At 36.3% G+C, this 16,330-nt stretch overlaps 11 protein-coding genes across 11 annotated transcripts; 6 read left to right on the top strand and 5 right to left on the bottom strand.

The window, feature by feature from the left end:
• Positions 1-80: 80 nt before the first annotated feature.
• C9374_005227 (uncharacterized protein) lies at positions 81-1,622 on the top strand (the record flags this gene model as incomplete). Its single annotated transcript, XM_044694954.1, has 1 exon — positions 81-1,622. The coding sequence occupies one exon, from the start codon at positions 81-83 to the stop codon at positions 1,620-1,622; it is 1,542 nt and encodes a 513-aa protein (XP_044548326.1).
• A 121-nt stretch (positions 1,623-1,743) lies between these two features.
• Positions 1,744-3,744, bottom strand: C9374_005228 (uncharacterized protein; the record flags this gene model as incomplete). Its single annotated transcript, XM_044694955.1, has 1 exon — positions 1,744-3,744. The coding sequence occupies one exon, from the start codon at positions 3,742-3,744 to the stop codon at positions 1,744-1,746; it is 2,001 nt and encodes a 666-aa protein (XP_044548327.1).
• Positions 3,745-4,384: 640 nt separating this feature from the next.
• Positions 4,385-5,074, top strand: C9374_005229 (uncharacterized protein; the record flags this gene model as incomplete). Its single annotated transcript, XM_044694956.1, has 1 exon — positions 4,385-5,074. One exon carries the CDS (start codon positions 4,385-4,387, stop codon positions 5,072-5,074), a length of 690 nt encoding a protein of 229 aa, XP_044548328.1.
• Positions 5,075-5,271: 197 nt separating this feature from the next.
• Positions 5,272-6,360, bottom strand: C9374_005230 (uncharacterized protein; the record flags this gene model as incomplete). The annotated part of the gene is made up of 1 exon (XM_044694958.1): positions 5,272-6,360. The coding sequence occupies one exon, from the start codon at positions 6,358-6,360 to the stop codon at positions 5,272-5,274; it is 1,089 nt and encodes a 362-aa protein (XP_044548329.1).
• Positions 6,361-6,446: 86 nt separating this feature from the next.
• Positions 6,447-7,952, bottom strand: C9374_005231 (uncharacterized protein; the record flags this gene model as incomplete). The annotated part of the gene is made up of 1 exon (XM_044694959.1): positions 6,447-7,952. One exon carries the CDS (start codon positions 7,950-7,952, stop codon positions 6,447-6,449), a length of 1,506 nt encoding a protein of 501 aa, XP_044548330.1.
• A 789-nt stretch (positions 7,953-8,741) lies between these two features.
• On the bottom strand, positions 8,742-9,999 carry C9374_005232 (uncharacterized protein; the record flags this gene model as incomplete). Its single annotated transcript, XM_044694960.1, has 2 exons — positions 8,742-9,719; positions 9,949-9,999. 2 exons carry the CDS (start codon positions 9,997-9,999, stop codon positions 8,742-8,744), a joined length of 1,029 nt encoding a protein of 342 aa, XP_044548331.1.
• Positions 10,000-10,182: 183 nt separating this feature from the next.
• Positions 10,183-11,886, top strand: C9374_005233 (uncharacterized protein; the record flags this gene model as incomplete). Its single annotated transcript, XM_044694961.1, has 3 exons — positions 10,183-10,357; positions 10,549-10,677; positions 10,778-11,886. The coding sequence occupies 3 exons, from the start codon at positions 10,183-10,185 to the stop codon at positions 11,884-11,886; spliced, it is 1,413 nt and encodes a 470-aa protein (XP_044548332.1).
• Positions 11,887-12,040: 154 nt separating this feature from the next.
• On the bottom strand, positions 12,041-12,880 carry C9374_005234 (uncharacterized protein; the record flags this gene model as incomplete). Its single annotated transcript, XM_044694962.1, has 1 exon — positions 12,041-12,880. One exon carries the CDS (start codon positions 12,878-12,880, stop codon positions 12,041-12,043), a length of 840 nt encoding a protein of 279 aa, XP_044548333.1.
• Positions 12,881-13,148: 268 nt separating this feature from the next.
• On the top strand, positions 13,149-13,989 carry C9374_005235 (uncharacterized protein; the record flags this gene model as incomplete). Its single annotated transcript, XM_044694963.1, has 3 exons — positions 13,149-13,218; positions 13,361-13,661; positions 13,722-13,989. The coding sequence occupies 3 exons, from the start codon at positions 13,149-13,151 to the stop codon at positions 13,987-13,989; spliced, it is 639 nt and encodes a 212-aa protein (XP_044548334.1).
• A 643-nt stretch (positions 13,990-14,632) lies between these two features.
• Positions 14,633-15,127, top strand: C9374_005236 (uncharacterized protein; the record flags this gene model as incomplete). The annotated part of the gene is made up of 1 exon (XM_044694964.1): positions 14,633-15,127. The coding sequence occupies one exon, from the start codon at positions 14,633-14,635 to the stop codon at positions 15,125-15,127; it is 495 nt and encodes a 164-aa protein (XP_044548335.1).
• A 208-nt stretch (positions 15,128-15,335) lies between these two features.
• Positions 15,336-16,247, top strand: C9374_005237 (uncharacterized protein; the record flags this gene model as incomplete). The annotated part of the gene is made up of 1 exon (XM_044694965.1): positions 15,336-16,247. The coding sequence occupies one exon, from the start codon at positions 15,336-15,338 to the stop codon at positions 16,245-16,247; it is 912 nt and encodes a 303-aa protein (XP_044548336.1).
• Between the last annotated feature and the right edge of the window lie 83 nt (positions 16,248-16,330).

Raw genomic sequence — 16,330 nt, forward strand, 5'->3', positions numbered from 1 at the left:
CAATGAATTAAATCATTAATTTATTATTTCATAATGAAAGCATTAAGGGCAACCATGGTTATAAAATGGTCAAGAAAAAAATGCAACCACTTCACACTTCTTCGGAGATGTTGATGCAACATGTTTTTGAATCTTTATCCGGAGTAGGATTATTGGCAATAGTCATCATGGTGTTGGGCGGAGTGTATTTGTATTTCTTTTACTTTGATTCTTCTCGTAAACATGATGACAACCAAAACCATAACATCAGCGCGGAACAGATAATTGAAGATCATCATGATGATGAAGATGAATTGGCATGGTTTCCAACGAATGAACATCAATTATGTACCGACTTGTCTACATTGTCTGTGTCATCGGATGATCCATGTTCATCCATTCCTATTTCAGATCCATCATCCAAAGAAACAAAATTACATCCTTTAATAGATACAATTCACGTACATGATGAAGCAACCATCGGAATTAATCGTCCTGTAGCAAGTGATACTTTGGAGGCTGCTCATTCATTAAATCATGAACCAATGCTTGAATCCAATCATTTACTTAACAACATCTCGATGGATTCACCAAAAACAAAAATCAATCAACAAGAGCCTAATGTAGCGCATGGTAATTCTTCCTCAACAACCCAACATGATCATTTACTCTCAAAACATTCATTCTTGATGGTCTGCTCGAAATGTAATTATTTATTTGCAACCTTTTTACCTCCGTCAAGATTACCCGAACAAGAACACATGGAATTTCCTGAACGATTTACAAATCATCCATTCACATTCGGAGTATTGAAATTAGATAATGACAATAGAAGAAGAAATGTTGCATTCATGCCACGATTTCATCAAGAATATAGAATGAAGGACGAGCAAGAAGATGACAAAAGACAAGAAGAGGAAAAAACTCTCATTCCAACATTATGTTTTATGGAAAATTCCCCTCTCGAACAAGAATTTATTTGTAAAAAAATTGAAGAATCTGAACTATCTCAAATGAAAGATGTCTCCAAACGAGAACGTGATGCTGGAAAATTATTGCGATTATATTGTAAAAATTGTAATACCAAAGTTGGATCCTGCCTCAAAGAGCCCCTTAAGATCCAAGTAGCTCCTGGTTTGTCTCTTCCATTTAACACATTTATGGATCAACAAGATTGCTCCATTGTTGAGAAGTGTCACTGTGAACAACAAATGGATGATAGCAAATATATTGATTCGAATAATATTGTCATTACTGATGAAGAAGACAGGAAAACATTTCGTAAAACAACTTTAGGAGAGTGGAAATACAGCTCACTGGCAAGCATGTTGTTTGAAATGCCTGAATCTAGAAAGGACTTGAAACCACAAAAACGAAATTTCATGCAAAACAAATTTCATCACAAATCATTGCACAACAAGAAATTCCCTCCTCACGACAATTCCAAATACCCTAGGGCCAATACTAATATTACTAATGTTCAAACACAAAGAAAGAAAGGAAATAACAACCATAGACAACAACCATCTGCTGCAACATCAGCTTCAGAGCCAACGAAGAAAAAGAAAGGACAGAAACGGAAAAAACATCCCAAAACAGATGGTTCCTCTAGTGTTCAAAATGCAAAACTCAACAAACAATGAATTGACTTTTCGAAATGAGCATAATGAGTTCTTTGCAATGAGAAGTGAAGACATTACTGCTTTACACAAAACATACAATCAAATATTTTATCTAGATAGTGTACAACTACATTCAGAATTCCTAAATCACAAATTCCTTCAAGAGTAATGCAGCCCTTATGGTACTAAGTGTGAAATAATCCTCACTGAACGACTTTTGAATGCATGACAGGTAATCACAAGCTCCTTTTGAAATAATCATCTCATTGCTCACCGTGAGCATTAGTTTTGGAATAACAGCTTCAAAATCTTCCAAACTTTTCATTCTGATCTGGGATGAGTTGGTGAGTGTAGGAACCTTTAGTAAATTATAATGGCTTGGTATTTGCCATTCTAGGTTGTAAATGTGATTTCTAAAATTCGTGAAAGTAAAATTATGCTTCCATTTAAAATTTACAGAAAGAGATTCTAATAAATCGTCAATAAAATGCATATAACTTAGGTCTGGATTTTTCTTTCCAGTGTTCCATCGAATGATGGTATTAGCGACAGCGTTCATGGCAGAGCCATCAGAATTATTGATAGTTGCTACCACAGGAATGCTTTGTATGTTGGAAAAGAGCTCCGATGAAGCATAAATTAATTTTGGAATGATAATGCTAGAGGAAGGCAAGAACTCCAATATCCAAAAACCCACCACTGCAAATATCACAAACTCGTTGGATTGAATAAAAGCATCTCTGAAATGCAAACTATTTCTGTTAGAAAAAATTGGGGACACCATTTGCGCAACTTCATGTTTGGCATAAAAGGCATTCTTTAAAATTCTTGGTAAAATGAGAAATCGAATTGGTAATTCTGTACGATCCATAATGTGAAAAGGATTCAAAAAGTCTCTCTGATAATTAATAATTGAGGATGAAACTTCATTATTTCCCAATCCAATATCTCCCATATTACTTGTAATATTTTCATTGAAGTCCTCAGAATTTGTCAGATAGCCCATCGAATAATTATTGGAATAGCTCACATCTCCATCTTCAGTCATTTGCATTCCCCAATTGGCGCTATCAAAACTACTTTGTTGATGAGAATTGTGCATAATTGGAGATTTTGTATAGGAAGAGGAAGGTGTGGAAACTAAATTTTGAGAATGTGAGCCACCAATTGGTGATTTTCCATAGTTTTTTTCGTCCTCTTCATTCAAAAACAGCTCCTCAATTTTCGATTGCATCTCCAAATAGAATGAAATGTCATTTCCGCTTGAGAAAATTGTCTCTCGTAATGTCACTTCATCTGAAAGAACAATTGAAAAGTAGGACAAAAAATAATCTGGAACATTTTTCATGGAAGGAAAGGTTTGTCGTAATTTCTCATGTACCACTCGTTGCTGTGGTGTGAACATGGTAGTCAACGACTGTCCGTTTGTGTCACCGGCACTGCTACCATTCAAAGAACTATGTGTGTCATAACCTGTATTACTGAACGCGCTTGAAGAAATAAAATTTGAGTCTCTATTCGATGGTGATGATGTCGTCGACATGATTCCGCCATTATTGCTAATCGGTGACAGGGAATAATTATTCAGTATTGGGCTAGCAGGAGCGGAAGAAGCCAATGTATAATTGTACAATAAATAATTATGGTTTTGGTAAGAGTGAGGAGAGGATGATGTATTCATAATCAACGATAACGGTGGTGGTTGACTCGTGGTCTTTCGATGATGTCCATGATATGGCAATACACCCACCGATTGGCTCGAGGTGGTAGCTACTGGTGATTGGGTATTTCCGCTCGGCTCTTCTACAATCACCCTCGGATTATTTAATAATGTTGTTCCATTCTTCTCTTGGTTGGAGGGTGTTGATGGTGTTGTTGTCGTTGATGGTTGTTTGTTATTATTATTCTTTCGATACGTATTGGTACTATTACTTCGTTTCCGTAATTTGAGAAAATCTGCAGCATTTCTACTGGATAAATTCTCAGTTCCGCCATTGGATTCAGAAATCATTCTAAATCTATTGCGATAGTGAGAAGAAGAAGAAGGTGATGATGTAGAACTTGTATTGTTGTTGTTGGCCGTATCATGATGATGAGTATTCCGAGAAGAAGAAGAGAAACGGTTAGCAAAATGATTGCCCATATTTTTTAAAAAGGATGATGATGGCAAGAACGTTGTTACCAGTCGGGTATGAAATAGATACTAAAAAAGTCAGTTAATGATGATGAGTGCCAATGTTGCTGCTTGCTATTTACAGAATTCAACCAAGTTGATCATCAGACACGGAAACACAGCACAAGGTGTTTCCGAGATGCCAAATTTATCTTTTTGAAATTTAGGTTCAACCACGCAACAAGAAACCACGTTTACAATAATTTTTTGAAAGATTTCAAAGATAAATCAGTCCTTTTAAAGACATCAATTCCTTTCATCATCAATACGGACCTTGTACGACTCTGCTCACGTATTCTAGCCTACACAACAGAAGGTCAAGCTTTAATAAATTCTTGCAAGCGAAAGTTCAGTAAAGTTTTTGAAAATTTGTGGTGAGCCGTTCAAAACTTTCATTGCATGAGATTGATTCGCTGTCAGGTTTTACAAGGTTACGTGTTTTCAATCGTTATCCAATGCGAAACCAAGTTTCCGTCCTTTAAAATCACACACGCCAGCGTAGACTCATCGGCCGAAACTCCAAAAAAAACAATTCAAAACCTTGGCTGGCACACAAACAGCTCATTTCAAACAAAAGATCTTTCTCCAAACTCACCTCTCCACAAGCACCATGAATTTCAATATGGGTTTTAACGGACAACCTCCTCACCAACAACCACCCCAAATGAATGTGAATATGGGATTCGGAATGCAACCACCTATGCAACCTGGTGTTGGTATGAGCGTTGGTTTTGATTCCAATGGAATGGGTATGGGTGTTAATATGAATATGGGAATGCCCATGATGGGAATGAATGTTGGAATGAATGTACCTCCACCTCAACAACAACCACAAATGTATATGAACACCACTTCCTATCAACCACCTCAACAACATGTGAGCTTTACTACCACCACTACAACCACTTCGGGATCATCCAACTTGGGTAAGCAAATCCTTGCTGCTGTGCAAGGAGCTTCCTTTGATAGCGATAAGGTTAAGGCTGTTCAAACCTATTCATCCTCTCAATTCGGACCTGTATTCGCTCACGAAATTGTATCCATTTTGCAAGCCTTTGGATTTGACAATGATAAGATTAAGGCTTTGACTCAACTGAAATCGACCAATAATGTGGCAACCATGACTTGCTCCGATGCTGCTAATATTCTCTCATGCTTTGGATTTGATAATGATAAGATGAAGGCTCTCGAGTTGATTGCTAGTCACATCTATGATCGTATGCAAAATGCTGAAACTGTGGTGAGCAAGTTTGGTTTCTCGAACGATCAAAACAAAGCCAGACAAGTGTTGATGAAGTAAATATATTTCATTGGACGCGGAAGACACAGCATTGTATTATTAAAATTATTACTTCAGTTACAAATGATCAAGCATCTCTGCAGTGTGTTCATCTTATCTCAGGCTAAAACCTTTCGTAATTGCCATGTAAACCCATCCATTGGGATCAATTAACATTTATTAAGGTACAATCTTGGTCTACTTGATCCAAGATGAGATCATAATTGTTGTTGTTGGCTACTGGAATGGTCAAGGTGTTTCAGTAACAGCTGTTGAAATTGTTCCAAAATCACTGGTTTGTAAACGACATCATCAAAACCTTGTGAAAGCAAAGTGTCCCTCGGTTCCCATGTATTGGCAGTAATGGCAATAATGGGTACGCGTCTCTTGACTTGAGTTTGTTTTTCTAAATTTCGAATCATTTCACATGCTTCTCGTCCACTCAAAATGGGCATGAAACAATCCAACAAGACCAAATGATATGATTTTTGTTTGAATTTTTCAAAACATTCCATTCCATCATTCGAAGTGTCAATATCTTTGAATCCAATAATTTGTAACATTTTCACCAATACTTTTCGATTCACTGCATTGTCATCCGCAATGAGTACTGAATTTGATCCAAAATCAAAGGGAATATTTTTCATGCTATTCTGAGTTGATGGTTCATGCATCCTTATGGTTGAGGTACTGAGATTTAAATCTTGGGATGAGACTTGTGTTTTGGCAGTTCTGCTCTCATTCCATACCTCATCATCATGATGGTCACGTGATGGTGTTGCAACATAGCCATCACACAAGGATAGTTTTGCAGAATTCTCCTTCAACAAAATTTTGTCATTCGACAAGACGTCCACAAGCTCTGGAAATTTAACAGGTTTGGTCAGATACTTTAAATTGGAATAAGATCTTTGAGAGCCTTTGAAAATGGTTGGAATGGTAACGATAGTATGATCTTTGTTAGACATGCTTGACAATATTTGTGTCGCACGAGAATAGTCACTTTCTGAAACGAAAATGACCTTCACCGAGCTGGTATCAAGTAATGATTGTGTTGCAAGAGACTCGACAGAGGAAATGCAATCAATTTTTCGAACCTTATGGAAGAGTTTCAAATAACTTTGTAACACATTTTGAAAACATTCATCGTCGTCAATAACTAATACGTGCATGTCTTTGACATCGTCTCCTCGTAAAATTTCGGAAATGACTTCTGAACTGTCGTTGAGAGTATTTTCGAGTGGCAATAGAATGGTGACTGTTGTTCCAACATTGAGTGCACTGCTCACTTTGATTTGGCCATGCATTTTGTTGACAAGTAATTTGGTAATACTTAAACCAAGCCCATTTCTATTCGTATGAATCAAACTGCTACCACCGTCACTTAACTTGTTCATATTCTCTGAATGGTTGAAATAATTTTCAAATCCGAGAGAGTAATCTTCGTTTTGTTTCTGATCATCAATGATGTGATAGGGTTGAAACAGTTGTTGAATTTGCTCTTGGGAATACCACAACCAGTGTCAATAAATTCAAGTTTCACAAATGTCTTCTTTTGCGTCGTGTTTTCATGATTGGATTCTTTCAATAATTCATGATCAAAACTTTTCAAATCTTCATCATTGGCCAAGTCACAATTCACTCTCACATAACCCTTTTTCGTGTATTTGATGGCATTGGAAATAATATTCATGATGATTTGACTCAATCGAACAGAGTCACCCTTCAATAATTGTGGAACTTTGGAGACATTGAAAAAACTATGCAATGAAATGTGTTTCTCATGAGCCAATTGTGAAAAAACTCCAATCAATGAATCCAAAAGAACTTTCAAATTAAACGGTTCATGTTTCAATTTGATTTTTCCCATTTCCAATGAACTCATTTGCAAAGAAGATGATAGAATGTGCAATAACAAGGTTGCATTTTCCTTAATATCTTCCATAACTTCTTGAATGGCGCTATTGGTCAAAAAACAATGTTTACACCCATCCACACATTTCTCTCCCTCAAAATGGTGATTCAACACTTGTAAACTTCCCATAATGCAATGCAATGGATTTCTCGCTTCATGACTCAAATTCGCAATAAATTTTGTTTTTTCACTATTTTTCATTCGTTCTCGTGTCACTTCCTCTTGTTTTTGGCAACTTTCGAGCATTGTGCTTGACATGAAACTAGAAAATAAATACGCTCCAACGATCATTGAGTATTGCAAAATGAATACTTCCACAATTCTCTGGTAAAATGCATGTATTTGGTCTTCACTCATCTTGTCACGTTCTTGCGTGAACGCCACATACATCCCAACCAAATTGGAAGCTAATAGTACAATCGTATTTACACAAAAAATCTTTAAATTATAATAAAACACATTCGCTGATATTAAAATCTTGTATGTATGAAATACATGCAATGGAACCGAGTGTCCATAATAAAGTTGCAATGTCCACTGCAACAATATAATCACTACTAATCGACATGAATTATGCTGTACAAAACTCGTCACCGATTTGACATGATTTCGCATGTAAGCATTCAACATGAAATGAAACGCAACCTCTCCCAGAGAGCACACAAAAAACAAGAGTGGGCCTCGATCCCAACAAAAGGTCACTCCAAAGAGAAGTGGAAGGAAGGATAATTTAGAGCCTATTTGAGCTTGTCGTTTTTGGTTATGTAAGAGTTGTTGTAGCAAAGCATCAGATCCCATCGTGGTTGTGAGGTCAGATGGAGAGGAGCATGCTAATGAACCACTAGTTTCCTCTTGATGATGGAATGATGAAGACGACGGCGATGATGATGATGAAGGCGGTCGTGGGATGGATGTATTTAATGATGATGGTGGTTGTTGTATCATGTCATTGGATGAAGCGACAATTTCTTTGCTGCTGTTCATGAGTGATGTGTTGTTATGATGATGATGATGGTTGTTGTTGTTATTGTTGCAATTATTGTTTTTCTTCCGACCACCAAAAGAAGTCATTGGAGTACTATTCTCTCGGGTGATGATGTTCCCTCCGGTCGGTGAATTCAAACGTTGTTGTTCAAGTATTTTTCTTGTGTGTCGTCGTCGGGTTGTGTTGTAGTACAAATAGTAGTAGCAAGCAGCGGAATTTGTTAAATTGGTGTTTCAGAATAGTAAGAACTGCTGCTCTTTCCAAATGAAACGCCACGGCTGTCAAAAACTCAATGACAAGTTCAGGGACGAAGGCAATTCTAGAAGGTATTTGTTTTTTCTAGGTGCGTTAGTAGTGGTGTGGTGGTGTGTTTAAACACAGAGAGATAATTGACCGGAATGGCTTAATCATTGAAGAGTCAGTGGGAAGATGGATCAAAAAACAAAATGGTTGAAACGATCGGTGACGAAATGAATTGTTGATTCAACCATGTTGTGTTTTTAGATTCATTCACATAATCCATAATCTACAAAGCTTATTGGATTTTGGTATAGAATGCCGGCGACCGATTTGCATGTGTTCCAAAAACGTATTTTGCCGACGTCAATTCGTTTTTAGGATGAACGTATGGAGTGGAAGAATCATTACTCCACACACTACTTGTTGTGCAATGGTGTTTTGATTTCATTCATTGCATTCACGCCAACACACGTGTACGGTATCCAGCACGCATCAAAATAGTTGGAGGTAATAGTAGTTGATACCTTTAAGGGATTATTCGAATTTCATCATTGTTGAATGGTCCCAGATCGTTCGTTGGCTTCAGGTTTCTTGGCAACAGCATTGCTCAATGAATGTCGAATGACAAACCACAAGCTTAATGAAATGCATGCAATGTTAATCACAATAATAAAGATGGCAACCAGCCAATACGGTATCACACCACGGAAGAGCACTTCCACAGATCCAGTATCAGACTTTCCATTCATCTTTGAGAATAAATACATTAAATTTTCATACATGGAGATGGCCATTTGCACGCCAATGAACTGCAACGAGAAGGTCACAAATGGTTTTGGTGCTTTGATTGCAATTCCGTATAACACAAGAGACACTATTGGTAGAAAGATCATCCCAAATATTGATTTTCGAATAAACAGAATCGTGACGAGTAAGACAATCGTGGCAATTGTGGAAATTAACACTCTAGAAAATAATTCATGTTTCACAAATGCAACACTTAAACAAATGATGAGACATCCAAAAAATGTTGGTCCAAGTGGTCCATTCACACTTATTAAGGCGTTGCAAAACATGCTTTGTGACATATCTTGATAGACCGTTAATCCACTTCCATTACTTTCAATTTTGATAAACTCAATCGTGTTGCCACAAACTAGAGCAGTAGTGGCATGTCCCAATTCATGCCAAAACGTTCCAAATATTGTAAATGGATAAATAATATAATTTCCAACATCGGAAGGTAATTGCCAAAGTAAAATCGTTAAAATTGAAACCATGATGAGCCATGTAATCGAATGACTGAATAATGAAGATATGAACGATTGAATGGTTCGGGTTGAGGATTGAGTGAAGGATGAGGATGATGTATTCCTATGATTGCTGTTGGGTTCATCTCCTTTCAATGGAGTAAAAATTGAGAATGAGCTTTCATAGAACTCTAAATTACTTTGTTCTTCATCCATAGAGGCCAACGAATTGAGTTGTTGATTTTCCAAATCAGCTTGGTCCCTATCATCAATTTCCTAATTGGTAAATATTAGACAATAATAATAATAAGGAATAATTTAAATTTCAATTCCAATGTTGGCATTTACCCACGAAATATGTTATCCAATAATATATGTATAATAATCAATGACAAGCATTACCAATCGTTCCGAGTCCGTTCAACGCACGGATGGAATCAAAATTTAAATTCAACACCCATTTGTTTTTAAATGCCGTTATTTTCATCATCTGATTGACTCCTACCTTTTCCATCATATTATTCTCCAAATCATGATGATGGTTCATGTTTTCCATTTTTTTAAAACTTCTGAATTTTAATGATTTCGAAATCGTGATGAATATAGATGAATATAAAAAATTGCAATAATTGATAATCCTCTTTCTTGAGAAGTCTATTAAAAATACAAGTAAATGTCAATTGTTAATTCTTCTGCCAAACGTCAATGAATTTTTCGAAAAGAAAAAAAATTCCTGAACATGAACAAGCAACCTTCTCATTACAAAATTTGTATCATTGGTGGTGGTGTGGCCGGATTGACTGCTGCCAATACTCTCGCCGAAAATGGTCAAAATGATTTTATTATTTTAGAAGCAAGTGAAAGAATTGGAGGAAGAGTTTGTTCTGATAAAGAACGAGGAATTGAACTCGGAGGTAGGTTTACATTTTAATATGTTCTATTTGATGCCATGATTTTATGATTCAATCATTGAAAATATTTCTTTCAATTTGTAATTTTTAATTTTTATTATTTACTAAAAATTGCATTCGTGATGAATGTGAAAAATTTTCAAAACAATGAACATCTATGAATTTTTAAATATATATATCATTGTTACAATAAGGCGAATTTGTTCACGGAGAAGGAAGTATTTTGTGGGATGTTTTGGCTAACAAGTTGAAAATTCCATTGAAAGTTGTTTTTGATTATTCTGCACCAAATCCAAAGGACTGTGGATTGGGTTTTCTTCTCAGTAAGTAGCGACAATTTATTGTCGAAATTGATGTTCTATTCATTTCTCATGTGTGAATGATAATTTTCACACTTTACAATTTTTTTTACACTTTCCAAAGATGGAAAAATTTATGAAATTAACCATCCTGTGGCTCAAAAAACACTTGAAATACTCGAGCAATTGACCACTGACGAAGAATTGAAAAAATCAAAAGACATGTCTCTCAAGGAATGGCTCGAATGGAGAAATATTCCAAAAGAATTTCACACTCTCATTGACTCTATTTTGGCTCAAACCAATTCAAGCTGTATCAACACGCACAGTGCAAAAGGAGCTCAAGAAGAGGAATTGAGTGGAGAAGATACAAATATTGGTGAATTAAACTTCCATGTCGAAGGAGCAAATACGATGGATTTAATTATTCCATATTTGACTCGATTGGTGAACATGGAAAAACAATTGAAATTGAATTATTTTGTGCATAGCATTGATTATTCAGACAAGAATGTGATTAAGCTTAACAATGGTGAAATTACGTGTGAAAAAGTAATCTTGGCAGTTCCATTGACTATTTTAAGAAATAGACAAATCAAATTTACTCCAGACTTGTCTCCACAAAAGAAACATCTCCTTCAAAATCAATTCCACATGCACGGTGGAATGAAAATTCTTTTAAGATACAAGAGACCAGTCTGGAAAGAACAAATGCCAAATGTCAACGTCGTGGTCGTTGGTGACGAAGATCCAATCATTGCACAATATTGGTTTTCAAGTACTTCTGACGAACAATGCAAAAAATATGGTCACATTATCACTGGTTTCAGTATGAGCAGAAAAGCAGATAATGCTCTTCATATGACCGACGAAGAAATCAAACAACATTTTAGAAAATTCATTCAAAAGACTTATCATTTGAATGATGACAATGATGGATATTTGGGAGGAGATGTTCGAAATTGGCAACACATTCATCACGTTGCAGGTGCCTATAGTTTTGCTCTCACGACCGATGCTTCCAAGATCCATTACATTGAACAGCCACGTGTGGTATTGAGTCAACCCATTGGTTCGAAAATTTATTTTGCTGGAGAGGCGTATTGTCAACATTCACCTGCAACCATTCATGGAGCAATGGAGACAGGTCAGAAAGCAGCTCTGGATGTTTTACAGTCATTGACATCTCCATCGTCTGTTCCGAGAGGTCATTCAAGAATGAGTAAGCTTTAAGTTTTTCTTTAGAACAAGAGAGAGAATAAATTTGGACAGTCATGTGAAAAGATCGTCGTCTTGTTTGAAGATTTGTTATTTAACAATGATAATAAATTAATGAGAGAGAATTCAATTTTTTGTTGAATCATGAATAATACCAAATTTTGCAACATTAATGAAAAGTCAAGCCATAATCACCAAAATGGGTCTTATTCACCCATATTCTTCTCGTCAATAGAATTGCAAATGCCACAAACACTCCACCCAACAAAATTCCCAAAATTGGCAACACATTCACTGTATTCGTGTCAGCAATAGAAACTGTACAATTCATGATGAGATAGAGTGCTCCGAATGGAATGATTGAAAAAATCGTTGAGGCCAACCACACTGCAGCTCCTATCAAGGCAATATTCACAAATGCTCTTTGTGTTCTATTCGTCCATTTCATCACTTGTTCCTTCTTCCAAAGCCAACAACAAGTTGCAACTCCAACCAACGAACCTATCAAGCTAATCAAAGCTCCGACCACTAAACAAAACACACCAATCAATGTTAAGCCTTGTACTTGATCATCATCCATTTTATCATCATCATGATCATCATACTTTTCAATAAAATCCAATTTCCACTTAATTTCCATCATTGATAATATAACGAAAACGGTTGAATATATTAAATTCAAAATAGCTCCGGCCAAAGGTGCTTTAAATTCAATCCTTCTCGGATCACCACCATTCGTTCTACTCAGAGCAGAAATATCTGATTGATCCATGGAAAACCTTGGATCGTGTTCATGTTGAGAAATATCAATCTCGGTAATTTTGGGTTTTTCTTCATCGTTGTTCAGTTGTTGTGTTTGTGGATGTGTTTGTAATTCTTCATCAGTTTCATCATGATTTACTTCAGCTGTGTTCGTTGTTTTTATATCTTTTGATTGTTCCGTAATTTCTTCTTCATGTAATTCAACAATTTCATCATCATCATGATGATGGTCTTGATGGTGAGACATTTTTTGTTATGAGAAGAACATTGTAAGGTACTGAAAAAGAGATTCAACTCTGTCCTCCAACAATGTTCGAAATGCATGGACCACCTGCTTGTAAACACCCAAGAAGAAGTGCTCCAAAAATCCCAAAAGAGCACTCTTTTCGACAAGTTCACTTTTGGAATTTCACATAATTTGGACATAAAAGGGCACTTGTGTGAAATTGATACACACAAGAAAAAATAGACACACACACTTAGCCACCAAAATCTGTTCATAACAACATTAAATCATGGGCCGTCTTAAAGTCACCGTCATTTCAGCAAGAGATCTCGAAGGAAAGGATGTTGGAGGTACCTCAGGTATGTGTTGTTGTTTTCTTCCATTTGAAACAACGAATATATATATCAATGATCATGATTACTGTGAACAAACATGATGATGATGATCGGAAATGTTATTTTAATCTTGATCTCACGGATCATCATGGCAATTCCATAACAGATCCTTATGTGAGAGCAACCGTAGCCGGAGTGAGTCATAAAACTGATCATGTCAATAAGACTTGTAATCCAACATGGAATACGACCTTGTTTTTTGATATTCCACCAACAGTCAATGCTGCTACGGAATCCATCACTTTTGAAGTTTTTGATTATGATCGATTTGGAGGAAATGATATCATTGGAAAAGCAACCATTGCTTTGGGAACATTGTCACGTGGTATTCCTGAACGAGTGGATTTGAAATTGACCTATTCCAAGAAGGGATTGTTGACTGTTGAATTGTTGGCAGAAGATTTTGGGTAAGTGACGATGAATATATATTTCAAAATGTGACACTTAATGATTGTGAATGAAATCAGACAAAATCCACCTCCACAACAACCACAAGGTTTTCCTCAACAACAACAACAACCATACGGATATCCACAACAACAAGGTTACCCTCCACAACAAGGGTATGGCTATCCACCACAGCAACCTTATGGTTATCCACCTCAACAGCCTTATGGTTATCCACCTCAACAACAACCTTATGGTGGTTATCCTCCTCAACAAGGTTATCCTCCACAACAATATCCACCTCAACAGCAACCACCTTATGGTGGCTATCCTCCAAGTTATCAATAATTGAAATTGGTGGATGTTGTGACACACTCGAGTGATTTGAAATATCTTCATCTTGTTTCTAAATATTTAGATCCGAATTATTCGGCCTTCCATTTAAAATTGTTTAAATTATTGTACACATAACATTAAAATTTCCATAATTAATTATATATCATTACTTGATTCTGTTGTAACTCATGGAAAAATATAAATTAATATTATAATCTATCAAAATATAGTCAATATCAATGCGTCCAACTTAGGCAAAGACCCATGGGTACCAGCAGACAAACTTTCGTTCTTCAAATCATCCCAGCAATTTCGTCAAATATTTGAAATAAGGTTTCCAAAACTTTCCAAATGCTCAAGAGGACCTTATTTCCAAAATCATCATTTATCCAAAAATGTCATCCTTCCACAAATTATATATTCTAATGACTCAATGCACAGTTGACTCAGCCATTCCATACAAGCAGTGAAAAAACACTCTCTGTCTCTCACTGCTCATTTGTCGACTTTGACTTTCATTGATTTTTAACTCTATAAAGACCAACCTTACTCACGTTGTGACAATCCTTGCATATTCACATACATAGATTTCAAATCTTTTTTAAATACTCATAACCATCAAATTATATACACGATTATAAACACACAAACGACCATGGAACCTTCTTTCCAACAACCACCTCCTCCACACACTTACTACACCAATCCACCTCCTCAACAACCCTATTCCAATCAACAACCTCCTCCTCCAAGCACCTCCTCACACCACTATCATGCCCAACCGACCAGTGTCCCTTATATAGGAGCAGCCTCAAGTGCCTCTACTCCTCTCACCACAAAAACCTATGGAGGAGATGATTATTATGAGGCTCATCAAATCAATAAGGCTCGGAATGCCTTTGCAGCTGCGTTTGTAACGAGTCTATTCTTATTCTTCTTTTGTACTCCGTTCGCCAGTTGTATTCCCTATCTGTTTGTATTTAAATATCGAACGAATGTGGTTCCCGAAGCGAGAAGATTTGGTGAATTGGCTCGTTCAATCTTTTGGGGACTCTTTGGATTGAATGTATTGATTATTGTGTGTGCCACATTGGTAGGAATTATTGTTGCTATACAACAACGCGTGGCTCATGATCGTCGTCATCATTGAATCGAAATTTAATGAAATTCAAATTCGGAACACTCTAATCTTTCATTCTTTCAAAATCTATCCAATATTGAAGTAAATTCTATGATTGTAAAATAAAAAGAAATTCATTTGCAAGTGTGTTTGTGTGTTTGATTCACGTTCTGAGTATATCTTTTGTTCTTTCTCAATACTACTTTCGTCGTTTTTATTTTCGCCGATTTTAAAAAAAATGATTTCACGAACCACGCAACCAATGATGAAGCAAAGTAGCAGCAACTTGTTTCACCATCATCCGAGTGTAGCCTACACAAATGGTTTACAATCCATGATTACAAGTAATAGAATCATCACGGGTGCTTGTTTTCATCAATCTTTTTTAATTTTCAATACTAACGAACAAGATAAAAAGCATCCGAATAGAAAACCATTCTTTGCAGGTGGATTGGGAAAATCAGGAGCGCTCAGTACTCCACCCAAAACATCCTCTTCTCAAGTTTCAAACCCTCCTCCTCCTCCATCAAATTCAAGAGCTGCCTATGAGAAAATGAGAGAAGAACGGGAGGAGCAATTGGAAGCTGAAGAGTTTGCAAAAAGAAGAGAACAAATTAGAGACAATTTCCAAAAACAATTTTTCGAAAATATGGATCCTAATGAATTTAAAAAAGCTTGGGAACAAGCTCAAGTGGATGAAAATGCTGAATATAAAAAAATTACTTTTAGACAACAAATGAGATGGTGGATTAAGGATCACGATCGTTTTGACCGATTCATGAAATTATTAATGAATCCTACAGCGACTGAGGATGAAAAACACTATGCCAAAGAACAAGTTGATGAAATGGTTAAATTGTATGGAGAAGTTAGAGTTCGTCCTTCAAATAGAAAGAAAATTCCTGCCAGGCTGACGCTTGTCATTTTGACAATTGTCATGCTCCTTTCATGGATGGCAGTGAAGGGCCAACAACGTATGGTGAATAAGGAGAGACAAGATCAAGTCCTTGAAGATGTCGTCAAAAGAAGTCAACCTACAGAAGAGATGCGAGCTGTGCCTCAGGTGAATCACCGTGAGATTCTCCAAGAAATTGAGAATCAAAGATTACAAAAATTGAGAAGAGAGCAAGAGAAGTCAAATCAAAATTAATTTGGTTTGGATCGATTGTCAAATCTATCAAGTGACAACACAAATAGTTTGCAAGAAAAACTTCGAATTAAGGTGTAACAACA

The sequence above is a fragment of the Naegleria lovaniensis genome (assembly GCF_003324165.1).
Source record: "Naegleria lovaniensis strain ATCC 30569 chromosome Unknown tig023, whole genome shotgun sequence".
Lineage (NCBI taxonomy): Eukaryota > Heterolobosea > Eutetramitea > Acrasida > Naegleriidae > Naegleria > Naegleria lovaniensis.